This window comes from Malurus melanocephalus, unplaced genomic scaffold, assembly GCF_030028575.1.
Source record: "Malurus melanocephalus ecotype Western Australia unplaced genomic scaffold, MMel_1.1 scaffold_86, whole genome shotgun sequence".
Lineage (NCBI taxonomy): Eukaryota > Metazoa > Chordata > Aves > Passeriformes > Maluridae > Malurus > Malurus melanocephalus.
Window position 1 is genome coordinate 524793 of NW_026623318.1, and position 13117 is coordinate 537909.

The following is a 13117-nucleotide window of genomic DNA, read 5'->3' on the forward strand; positions in this document are numbered from 1 at the left end:
GAGCTGCTCTGGAAAAGTTGGAGGAGAAACACGATCAGGATGTTTTCCTCACTCATGGCTGCCCTCGGTGTTATCCCGAGGAACTGGGCTGCTCCTTCTTATCCAGCATTCCCTGTTKCAATGGGATTGTTATCCAGAGCTCCAGGTTCATCAGGAAAACCAGGGCAGCGCAACACATAAGTGATTTTTAACAGATATCTGGGGTTAACTCCCTTTTTTTCCAGGCATTTGGGAGTGAAATCCAGACCCAAATCACAGAAAAATTCCATAGGCAGGGGTCAGGAGCAGATTGACCCCTCCTGGAGTCAGAAACCCCCCTTTTCCCGGATATTTGGGAGTAAAATCCAGAACCAAATCACTGCAGAATTGCCCAGAATTCCACAGTCAGGGGCCAGGAGCAGATTAACCTGTCCTGGAGTGAGGAATCCCATTTTTCCCAGGTATTTGGGAGTGAAATCCAGGCCCAAATTACAGCAGAATTCCCCAAAATTCCATCGTCCAGAGTTCTTTTCTGGACACCAGCGAGCATCAACTCTCTTCTCGCCTAAATTATCATGGATTACACCCGGATTAAGAAATAGGAAARAAGGAATAGGGAAATTCCTCTCATTCCTGAGCATCTCAGAGTCACTATAGGATTTTTGGGAAAGCATCTTACCATGTTCCCTCCACTCCTTACCAGCCTGGAARATGGGAAAAATTGGGGTCGTTGCTGGAAGGAGGAAAATGCCTAAAAAATTGAGGCATCTGGATTAAGGAATCCTGGATTTTTTGGAGCTGCCTTAGAGGAACCTGCACAGGGAATTTTGGGATGTCCCATCCCTGGAAGTGCCTTTAAATGGGATCGTGAGGAGCCAACCCAGCCTGGAGAAGGGAAGGGTTCAGCGGAACCTCAGAGCYCCTTCCAGACCTTAAAGGGGCTCTGGAAGAGCTGGGGAGGGACTGGGAACAAGGGATGGAGGGAAATCCATTGACAACAAATCAACTCAGAAATCCAGGCCGGGAAATCCAGTTATAAAAAAGAAATTCAGAAATTCAGGTATGAAAAAGAAACTCAGAAATCCACTTAAATAAACCCAGAAATCCAGTTATTAAGAAGAAATTTGGGAATCCACTTACACCAAATAAAAAAGAAATCCAGCTATAAAAAACAAATTTGGGAACCCACTCATATCAAATTAATTCAAGGATTCAGGTATAAAAAATAAACTCAGAAATCCACTTAAACTCACTGAATCCTTCCCTTCTCCAGGTGAGCACCCCCAGCTCTCCCAGCCTGGCTCCARAGCAGAGGGGCTCCAGCCCTGGGAGCAGCTCCGTGTTCTCCTCTRGAYTCATTCCCAAAGTCCTTCCATGTTTTTCTTTTTAGGAGCCCCAAAGCTGGAGATCCTCTGGATGAGCTGATGGGATTTGAGCATTCAATGCTTTATCTTGGAAACGGGTGGGAAAAGGAGGAAAAACAGCACCAGGCTAAACACACRAGTCCATATTCTGGGATCATCCCAGGAGTTTGGTGTTTCAGCTCCCACAGGGGAAAGCTGGGAGCACCAGCTTTTGAGCTGTGAGTGCCATCCCACAAATTTATGGAATGACAAGGAAAAATGGACATGGGGATGAAGACGYGAGATCTACACACCACAGCTGATCCCAAAGTAAACATCCCGACTGAGCAAATTCCTCCCTGATGGAATTGGGACCTGTCCTGCCTTTGTTTGGTAATTCCAACCCAGAATTTGCAGCAGAATCCAAGAAAATCTTCTTTGTCCTCTTATTTTGTTTTCCTTCTGATTTCCCAACAAGGAATGGGAATGGGAAGGGAGCCATTCCTTCTTTATTCTGATTTGCTCTCCCTGCTGATTTCTCTTTCTGGTGATTCTCTGGCACATTTTGGATCATTTTGTATCCATGGTATTGGACAGTTTGTCCATCCTCTATGGGCATGGCCTGACCTGCTCAGTCCTTGCTGTGCAGTTGTATCCTGGAATTCCAATGTTTCACTGACYGTACCTCCATTAAAATTGGAATTTCCCTGTTTTCACACCCCGCCTGCTCCCGCTGTATACCCAGGTTATTTGGCATTCCCTATAAACTCCTCCAGCTATTGGCATCCCCTTTTTCCAGCCCCAAAGGATTTTGTTCCTCATTTTTAATTTATTATTGCCTAGAAAAGGAGCTGTCTTAATCCACATGATTTTCCATGCTTCTTAACTTTCCTCTGCCAAGGTTTTTCCCAGGATTTTTTTTCCCTTTCCCCCTCCCTTCACATGGACACAGAAACAATGAGGGAACAAAGACATGGAAAATCCAATTTTTTAATTGCAAAAAGCTCCAGRACCAAGATGTGCTTATTAGAACAATTTCCAATTTTCCTTTGGGAAAATTTTTTCTGTTTTCTAGCTCGGACCATTGGAATGGGAAGGAATCCTCATGGAGAAAAGAARGATTTTAGCACATATTTGGTTTATTTGGTTTTTTTTTGCTTTTGTAGCCTAATGTTCCATCATCCAAAGCTGAGGAAAAAGAACATCAGCAAGGTTTTGTTTGTTGCTAATTTCTGGGAATTCTGCATTTTTTTCCCTAAGGATGAACAATATTCCATACATAAATAATWTTTCTGCAACAGGCTCTGTTTCTCTTCCCTCTTGTATCCAATAAATCCAGGGAAATGGTAGAATTTTGGAGGGGAAAAAGGATCAAACATTTTTGAATTGGTTGAGTCGTGGAAAAAWTCCTCCCTTTTTCTCAACAATTTTCTATTCCTGATCATATTTTGCATCCTAAAGAAATTCCCAGATCTTSACATTCCAGTTCCTTCAGTTGGCTCTCCACCGGATCCACCCTCTTCCCATTGAGAAAGGGGAAAAAACAAGGAAAAACCCCATTAATCCAAATATCTTTAGAGATTTAGGCACATTTGGGAGCTCTGGAATGGGAGTCTGGGCTGAAAAACGAGGAGGAATTCCAGGAGAAATCYAAGGCCAGCATCCAGGATTCTCGGTGCTTATCTTGTCCTGAAAGATGAAGTTATTTTTAAGAGTTAGAGGAAGAAAAGAAGGAACAAAGAGTTCCAGCAGAAATCAGCCTCAGTTTATCGGCAGTGAGACCTGGCAAAATTTATGGAATCATCCCAATCCCACAATCCATGCTTGGGGATGGAAAAACCATGGGAAGCAGTGTGTACTGCCTGGAGCGAAGCCAGGTAAGAAAATTCCATATAAAAGAGTCCCAATTCCCTCAGGGAATGAGGAGCAAAGGAAAGGCACAGTTCCATTCTGATATGGAGGTGCAGCTCCAGCTTCCCTCCATCCCATGGGAATGGCTGTGAGACGGGGTATCTCCTGAATTTTGGCCTCAGCTACTGATTCCCATTGAGGTCGGATCCCATGGCAAAGGATTGCTCCTTCCAGGGTGAATATTCCATTTGTGTTTCCCTAAACATTCCAACAGGACAGGGYTGGAAGCCCTGGAGGGGGTCCACCGCTGGAGGACACCATCGAGGCTTATCTGGAAATCCCGGTTTTCTGGGAATCAGRAGTTTCCAGCTTCCTTTCCAAACCCATCAGAAGCAAAGACCCTCTGAGCTGCACTTTCCAATCCCATTCCAGCTTCCCAACTTTCCGTGCTCACTCATCCAGTTCAGTRGCTAATACTGCTTTAGGTGACTTTTCCATTTGAATGGGAATTTCCCATGGATTAAGGGTTGAAAGCATCTCTAGATAACAACCAAGGATCATGGATTGGGATTACCCTACAGCTCCTGATCTTTGGCATCAAAAACTGGGAACCAGCTGAAAAACTTCAAGTTCAAAGGTGAATGCCTTAAGAAAAGCATTGGAATAGGAAAACCAGGAAATAAAGGAAAAAATTAAAAACAACTCAGTTATGTTTTTTTTTAGCTTGTTTATATTTTGTTAAGTTATATCTTGGAACACAATTCCCAAAAGAACAACCTGGATGTGACTCCTGTTTAACCAGGGTGAGCAGAATCCACAGTCACCACAGCACAGCCGGGTCAGCTCCAACACCAAACCAAAGCCAGGGAAAAAAATAAACCAGAGCTACAGGAACAGACTGGGAACAAACAAAGGAAACCCAAACCATCCAGAATAAATCTGAGAGCGGCCGCTGCTTTTCCGGGGATATGGGAATAGATGGATTGGTCAACTCCTTCCCCCGAGAGCTGAGCGGAGAGAAAAAGCAAGGAATGGCAGCTAAAGGCAGCCCAGAGGGCACCTTTTCCAGTAAAACAGGGACAATCCTTGCCCAGGGAATCCTGGAAACAAAGCCCAGCTCCCTTGAGAGGGTGRAACAGAGACACCCTTGGCGGGGCTGTGGTTTGGGGGAAGCGGATGGAGATGCCACAGGATGGGCTGGACAAAGCTCCGGCCTTTTCCAGGAAAACAGATCCATTGTCAGGAGATGCTGGGARTGAGATTTATGGAAGGCCAGCCACTAATTATCCCCCCGGGCTGAAAATATTCCTGATTCCTTCCTGTCTCTTTTCCTTCTGTTTTTCCCCCCTCTCTTGTTTTCTCAATTCCATCTCCTTGCTTTTCCAGAAGTTTGGGAGCAGGGATCTAGAAATGCACATGGGAAATATTTATCCTTTGGAATTTCCAGTCAATYCCAAAGGAATGTGGGCTGATTCTTTGGAATTCCAGGAGGAAGGCRAAGGAGACTGACCTGGGCTCAGTTAGCCATGATGTGTTTCACAAAAGCTGGAAAAAAAARAGGAAAAGCAGGATCAGTTATCCTATGGAAAACAGAATTAACCTTCCACAGATAGGGTTTATCAGCAGAATTATAGAGTCAGAACTGGGCTAAAATGTGGGAATTTCCTGCAGATTTTCCRTGGATTTCAACTTTCTTGGGAATATCTTAATGGAATCTTTCAGAGCAGGATAGGAGGGGTCTCACTCACCCTCGTAGTTGATGCAGCCATTGGCATCTTCCTGCCCAGCCATCAATTTATCCACTTCCTCCTCAGTCAGCCTCTCCCCTGCATGGAAAACAAAATCCCTGGATCAAAATCCCAGATTTAGGACTTTAGGAAATTTCTWAAGGATACAAATAAGAGCAAGAAGGAAGAGGGGGAGGTTTTCTTCCAGAAGGAATTTGGGGTGCTGACTGTGGGAAAAGCTTCAAACTGGATCCAAATTCCAAACTCGATCACAATTGGGAACCAAATTTGAGAGCAAATTTGATCCAAAATCCATAAAGAGAAGAAAAATATGGAAACCCCCAGGTTATTACCATTACCATTATTTTCCTAAGAACAAGTTTGGTCTGAGTGCCAAAMCTTGAGGGTTTGGGTCAGTTTTAACCAAGTCCTCACCAAAAAACTCSTGATGAAAACTCAGTTCCCCTCTGAATTGGAGGTTCTGGAAGATTCCAAGGTCAAACTTTGGATCTCTGATACAGATCCGTGATTGATTTAATCAGATTTAGTTTGATTATTTGAATATTTGGTGCCTGTTGGTTCTTAAGGCTTCTTTTTGGTTAAGCAGAGTAATTTTAAAGTATTTATCAGAGAAATAAAACATGAAGGGAAAAGAGGGAGGGAGAGGAGAAGGGAGGGATAGAAATTCTTCTCGGAATTGCAGAAAAGCAGGGACAAACCAAGGGAATGGGTGAGGCTGGCAATGCTGGGATGATTTACGGTGATGGAAAYGGGATATTTATSASRGAAATAAAACAYGAAGGGAAAAGAGGAGAASGAAGGGATKGGAATCACTGAGGGAAGGTTTCCCTCACCCAGCGTGGCCAGGACATGGCGGAGCTCGGCTCCCATGACCGTCCCGTTGCCCTCCTTGTCGAACACCCGCAGCCCTTCCACGAAATCCTCGTAGGTGCCGGTGTCCTTGGTCTTGGCGATGTGCTGCAGCATGGGCAGGAAGGTCTCAAAGTCAATCATCTTGGAGTTCATCTCTGGAAAACATGACAGGAAATGGAAGTTTGGAAAGATTCTGGGGGAATTCTGGGAGAKCTGGGAATTACCATGGATCTCCACCATGAGGGAAGATCTGTGGGGGTAAACATTGAGATAAAGGGAGAGAAGGACATGGAAATGGAAGATGGGGGGATTCTGGGAGAGCTGGGAATTACCCATGGGATATCCACCATGGGGGCAGAACTGTGATGATAAATATTGGGATAAAGGGAGAGAAGGGCGTGGAAATGGAAGCTTGGGGGAATTCTGGGAGAGCTGAGGATGAACCGTGGGATATACACCCTGGGGGCAGAACTGTGGGGATAAATCCCAGATAAAAGGGAGAGAAAAGCATGGAAATGGAAGTTTGGGGAGATTTGGGAATGACTGTGGGATATCCACCATGAGGGAAGAACTGTGGGGGTAAACATTGAGATAAAGGGAGAAAAGGGCATGGAAATGGAAGTTTGGGGAGAATTGGGAAATGACCATGGGATATCCACCATGGGGACAGAACTGTGGTGATAAATATTGGATAAAGGGAGATAAGAGCCTGGAAATGGAAGTTTGTGGGGATTCTGGGAGAGTTGGGAATTACAGGGGAAGAACTGTGGTGATAAATAGTGAATACAGTGAGAGAAAAGCATGGAAATGGAAATTTGGAGAGAAGGGGGAATATCCACCATGAGGAAAGATCTGTGGGGATAAATATTGGGATAAAGGGAGGGAAGGGCGTGGAAGTAGAAGTTTGGGGGGATTGTGGGAGAGCTGGGGATGAACGATGGGTTATCCACTGTGAGGGAAGAACTGTGGGGATAAATCCCAGATAAAAGGGAGAGAAGAGCGTGGAAATCGAAGTTTGGAGAGAGTTGGGAATGACTGTGGGATATTCACAGTAAGGGCAGAACTGTGGGGATAAATCTGAGATAAAAGGGAGAGAAGAGACTGGAAACATGGAATACAGGAGGATATTGCTGCAGACCTGCCCACCCATCTTTTAAAGAACATTCTGTGTCCTTACACCCAGCTTATCCCTTTCTTTCTCTGGATGTGCTGGAAATCGAAGTGTTTTTAGGAAAAGCGTGGGAATTTCTCCATAAAAGCAACATTTTMAAACCCACTGGTGCCCAAGGCCATTAAAGGAATCAATTCCCCAAAATTTGGGACAATTCTATTGGCTGCCAGACTGATTTCTCCTCCTTTTCTGCTGGCGATTCCAGAGGCTGCTCCATCTCCTGAGTTGCTCCACACTCAGAAAACAGAGACCTCACCTTCTCCAGGAATAACTCTGGRAGTGCCTTTTCCCAAACCACACCAAGGAGGCACCGACCTTCGGGTTTGGGTCTGCCCAGGAGTTTCATGACCTCGGCCTGTGTGGGGTTCTGCCCCAGAGCTCTCAGCACGTCCCCACACTGAGCGTARGTGATCTTCATCTCCGACTTGGGGGTCCGGTCGAAGAGGGAAAATGCTTCCTTAAATTCTGCAAGGGAAAAAAAAGGAGATCAGGAGAAATTCATTCTGTRAAAAGAAATCCAGGCTGAACCTTTCCCTCCCTGGCTCAGCCTGACCCTTTCAGTTTGTGGTTTGGGAAAAATTTGGATGAGCTTCGTTATCTGCAGTGTTTGTGTTCCTCCTTCCGTGCGTTTTCCGGTTCCATCAGGGAATGGAATCGGAGAGGTCAAATGCTTCTCCCGTGGTATTTCCGTCTTGGTTAATGTTGGAAAGTGTGGAAAACAGGAGAAGTGGCTGGCCTTGGGAGCTTTCCAGCTCCTCAGGAAGGCCCAGGATTCAACAGCAGCTCTGCTCACGGGAAAACTGAAACTTGGAATAAACATTGGACACTTGGAGAGCGCTGATCCAGCCCCCAGGAGCACCTCTAGGGGCTGGAAACAAGATATGCCATGGAAAATGCTGGAATTATCACCCAACAGGTTGTTTGTTGCAAGAGTGAAAGTGAGAACTCTGGAAAAYCTTATTCTGGAATCCTGGGATGAGRCAGGTTGGAAGGATCCCAGTGGGAATTTGGTGCCACCTCCCTGCTCCAGAGCACAGGGCTCGGGATCACACCCAGGCAGTTCTGGAATATCCCCAGGSAGGAGGCTCCAGCCCCTCTCTGAGCTCAGGGATTCCAGAACTGGACACAGCAGGATCTGGAGAACAGGGTTTGCTATTCCACCAGGAGCTGGGAAAGGCTGGATCTCCAAGGAGGAGCTGCAATCATTCCCTCCAGAGGTTTCCCATCCAAATGGGCAATTCCCAACTCTGTGAGCAGCAGGATCCTGAGAAGAGCATTCCCATGGGAGAGGCTCTTTTTCTCTCATTAATTCCATGTGGTTGAGGTGTTCAGGGACATGGGATAGCGGTGTTGGGGTAATAGTTGGGCAAATGGAATGATTTCTAAATGGAATATTCTGTTATTCTAATGAAGCTGGTGCAGGGTCCAGGACAGACTTTCCCAGACACTCCAGCTCCTTGGGCTCTCCTTTTCCTGCTGGAATGGCAAGTCAGAGGATGAGGAGCGACCCAGGGAGCAGAAGGAACCCTGTTATCCTTTACTGTTATCCTTTAACTTCACCCTTTATCCTTTAACTTCTTCCTTTATCCTTTCATTTTATCYTTTAACTTTTCCCTTTATCTTCACTGTTATCCATTACTTCCCACAGGAGATCACAAAAATCCCTTTGCCTTTAAATCCSTGAATCCCTGCATCTGCCCCTTGTCCTGCAATTATTTTTCCACCTGTTTTTCCCTCCTGCTTTTCCAAATTTGGGGAGATTATCCTCTTTTCCCTAAATCCTGCCTCATTCCACCATTCAGTGTGGCTGATTTTCTCCTTTTTTCCCAATTCCATCCCTTCATTCCATCTCCCTCTTTCTCCWTTCTTTTCCTTTGTTTCTTTCCCTCTGTTTTTCCTTCTCCAAGTTTTCCTGGATTTTCCTCTCCTCCTTTCTCCCTCCCTTTTTATTTTGATCATTCCATCCCAATCTTCCACATTCATCCAACACTTCCAAACAGCGATGGATTTCCTCATCCAGAACTAATTAATGTTCCCGTTGTTTTCTTCTTTCCCCTCTCCTCTTTTCTCCTCTCCKGGATTTTCCCTCCCGTCCCCGGGCAGAGCCCCGATCCCTCATTCCAGCCCCTCATTCCAGCAGAGGGCAATCGTGGATTTTCCTGGGCTCTCTGCTGGCMGTGGAAGGGGGACAGAGMCCCTTTCCCAGCCCCTTTCCTGGGGGCTCCCAGCCCAGGTGGATGAGGAATAACGAGAACCATTCCCTCCTCCCTGAGCTCCTCATCCATCCCCCACTTTCCTTCTCYTTGCAGGAGGACCAAGTGCTGACCAATCTCCTCAAGATTCCCAGTCCAGCAGAATTCCAGCTCAGATTTCCAAAGGGCTTTTCTTTTTTTCCCCCTCCCTTCTATTTTAACTTTTTCATTCGCCTTTGCTGACTCAGTGAAATTCCCATCCAAGCACCAAAACCACTCAGCCACGGCGTCCTTTGCCCTCCCTGTGGCCAGGAACTCTCTGGCAGGAGTGATGGATATTTTCAGATCCCTAATTACCACCTCTCCGCCTGCCTGGAACAGCTCCYATTCCTCCCTTCCCAGCAATTTTGGGATCTAAGGAGGCCCAAATGCAGGTTTATAAATAGCCATGGCCACAAGCGATGGATTTCACCTGAGGCTGAGGAGCAGGACACGTGAGGATGGGGCTGTCCCGCAAATCCTCACCCCAGACCATCAATCCTTCTCCTGGAGCAGCATTTTGGGGATTAAAATATCCGTGAATCCTTTCAGGCAATTCTTTGTGGGACAAAATCTTTTCCTTAGCAAAAAGAAGGAATTTGGAGGCTCCAAAAGCCCTCAGGATGCTGCGGCCTCTGCTTCTCTTCCATCACTTCAAACCAGAATCAGCTGCCAGAATCCCAAATAATGGGGATCGACCGAAAATATCCAATATGGGATGGAATTCCTATTGCTTTGGGATCAGCTGGCATCCAGGCTCCCTGACACACCTGGATCCCCTTTGGCTCAGCAGGGAGAGACAAAGGGAGGTGATAATTAAACACTCTCCTCTCTGATTGATTGATTGATTGATTGATTGATTGATTGATTGATTGATTGATTGATTGATTGATTGATTTTTTTCTTCCCGACCTAATTAACCCACATTCCAATCCCATCTTTTAGAGGCTCCCCCAAAGCCAAATCCTGCCAGATGTTTGATTCCATCCATCAATTATCCCATAAAGCCCAGGCTGATTGTTGGGGAAAAGGGGCACAGCTGCAGTCCCAGTGTTCCCAGGACCGAGGGGGAAGATTCAGTGTCAATTTTTCAGGCTGGGATAAAGGGTTTGGGAACAATGCTGATGTCTGCCTTTGAGAGGATAAAGCAATTCCATGACTGGAATTAATTGCTGGATTCAGGAGAGCTGGGACACATTAAATTCCAATGGAAGGCAAGAAAAAAGTTCTCCCAAGTGGACCTGAGGGGTTTTCCCTTGAATGGATTTATATTTGGGGTTTTCCTGAAGAAAAAGCTGTATTTGGGCTGTTTTGGAGGTGTAAATCATGGAAATTCAGGGGATTGATTCCCTGCTTTTCCTAAAGACCGGGAATTAAAACTCAACCTTCTCAAAGTTGTCCCAATGTCCCAGAACTCCCCAGCACCTCCCAGRGATGGATTTACTGAATCCAGAAGTGAAAATTCTTCCTCACCTTCRATCTGGTCTGGGCTGAATTCCACCTGGAAGAGCCAAAGAACAAGAGAGAAAAAGTGGTAAGAAGCAGAAAATTCTTTGGATAAGAAGGAATCAGTTTAGTCTTAGATTTATGATCCAGGGGATTTGGGAAGTCCCCTTCCACCATCCCAAGGCTGCTCCAAGGCCTGTCCAACCCAGCCTTGGACAYTCGGACACAGGGGAGGTTCAGGTGGGATATTGGGATAAAATCTTCCCTGAAAAGTTCATCCAGCCCTGGCCCAGCTGCCTGGGGCAGGGGTGGAGTCCCCATCCCTGGAGGGATTTGAGATCCATGTCGATGTGGCATTTGGGGACACGGGCAGTGGTGGCCTTGGCACTGCTGGGAATGGTTGGATTTGAAGGTGTCAGAAGACTTTTCCAACCTTTTCCAAACAGGTCCATGACTCTGCAATCCCCTTTCCCTTGGAAGGGCCCTGGGATGACTTCCCTCGGGATATTGGTCGTTTGAAATATCCCAGCGTTTCAGGAGAACTGAGTTTTCCCCTTGGAAATTTTCCATCGGCAACTGAATTTTTAAAACTAGGAYGTTCCTGTCCAAGCACCCACCTCTCCAAGTCTCCCAGTGCTGGGGTTTTGTTCAAATCCATCTGATTGCTCTGACAGAACARTTCCCATTTTGGGGGAATTTTTGGGAAAAAAAAAAATCCCATTTTTGGGGAAAAAAATTCCCATTTTTGTCCTGCCTGACATGTGAAAAAACTACTCATTCCTTGAAAATACCAAACATCCAAACTCAAACCTTTCCATCAGCGTTATCCCAGCTTTCCTCATCCCCAGCAATCCCGGTTTTAGGGAATCACCTGACGCCATCAGCCRGATCCCGATGCCTCTGGATTTTTTGGTTTTGTTCCCGAGACTCCAGGAGAGATTAATCCCCCCCTCAGCCCTGCTGACGTCATTCACAGCTTCCAATCTCCTGGAATTTTTATCAATCCCAAGAAATGCCATCACTGGGCTCTGGGCCAGGCATAGCTAAGCCTGACCCTGGTCCTATTAATAAATCCGTTGTCACCCAGCAGGCAGGAGCGGAGCCGGGGGAAGCGTTCCCACAATGGAGCCCTTCCAGGAAACAAACAGCGTTCCTGGTTTTTCATAGGACATGCAGGAATCCTGAGATGAACGGTTTGCACTTGGCTGGGCCAGGGATCATGTTGGGAAAAAAAAAAGGGGATTTTTTTAGGGGTTTTTTTTTTTCATTATTATTTGGTTAGTTTGGGGAATGTTGGGTGTTTTTTGTGGGGATTTTTAGGGGTGTTTGGTTGGGGTTTTGGGTGGTTCTTGGAGGTTTTTTTGTTGTTGTTGTGTACTTTTCTTATTGTTCCCTTGGGACACTTATCCAGGAGACAGAAATGCAGGAGCTGGAAAGAGGCCAGGAAAACCATCAGGATTGGGATCAGGATGGCAGGGTTGAGGTTCCGTTTCGGTTTCACCATCGCAGGAGGGGATTTTTTCCACTAAAACATTTTTAATCCTATGAATACACACCATTCCCATCATCGCCTCTCCCATTATTTTCCAGAATAATTATGACGGATATAAACTCCTCTGCTGCTCTGGGCCAAACATTGAACTCCAAAAGTTCCATCCCTCTGAAGGAAAGTGGGGATGTTTGGGCCAAATCCATCTGGGAGACAGAGAAATTCCATTTTTGTCCTGCCTGATGTGTGGAAAATGCTGCACATTCCTTGAGGATATCGAAAATCCCAATTCYGTCAGCATTATCCTAATCCTAATCAGCTTTCCTAATCTCCAATGATCCCGGCTTTAGGGAATCGTCAGCTGGATCCTGATTCCACACTGACAAAAAAAGGAGAGAGGGAAGGGGAGATGCCTTTGGAAGAGCAGCAGCTGAATCCTGCTGATCTCTGGAGTCCATCTGGGGCACTGGAGCAAATTAATGGGAATTAGGAACTGGAACATAACCTGGATTTTGTGGGCAAGGCCACCAGATCCTGGTAAAATACCTTGGGAGCTGCAGGGAGCAGCCTCTCCCAGCCAGGGAACCTTTGGAGAGGGAAAGAGCCRTGAAGGGCTGTGGGATATCCAACCTCTGTGGGACACGGGGCAGGAGAGATCCCATTTTTAAAGGGAATTGTTGTGCCATGGATGTTCCATGGATGTGGATTTGCAGGGGATCCCTCCAGGAGGAAYTGATCCTTTCCCAGCTCCCTCAAAAAGGAATTGCTGCCCACCAGGTCCTGAAATCCTCAGCTCCTGTTTTTCTCAGGAAGGACCACAGGCTGCTGGATTGGGATTCTCCCCAGGTTTATAGGGATAATGGGTATGGCAAATCCTTTTTATTCCCAAAGTAACTGCTGCTCTTTCATTCCCCTCTCCAAGCTCTTCTCCCACATAAATCCACCAGAAACTCGTACATGTCTCTCCCACATCCCAGTTCACTCCAAAAGCCTCATTCCAGTCACTT

At 46.2% G+C, this 13117-nt stretch overlaps 1 protein-coding gene across 1 annotated transcript in view; it reads right to left on the reverse strand.

The window, feature by feature from the left end:
- Positions 1–4647: 4647 nt before the first annotated feature.
- The window catches only part of MYL3 (myosin light chain 3), a 12767-nt gene continuing 4297 nt past the window's right edge, over positions 4648–13117 (reverse strand). Inside the window, exons 2-6 of the mRNA XM_057367819.1 lie at positions 10649–10676; positions 7260–7409; positions 5755–5928; positions 4922–4999; positions 4648–4718 (exon numbers count right to left, since the gene is read on the reverse strand). Of these exons, the coding sequence (XP_057223802.1) occupies positions 4690–4718; positions 4922–4999; positions 5755–5928; positions 7260–7409; positions 10649–10676 (459 nt within the window). The 3' untranslated portion in view covers positions 4648–4689. The remainder of the gene's footprint in view (positions 4719–4921; positions 5000–5754; positions 5929–7259; positions 7410–10648; positions 10677–13117) is intronic.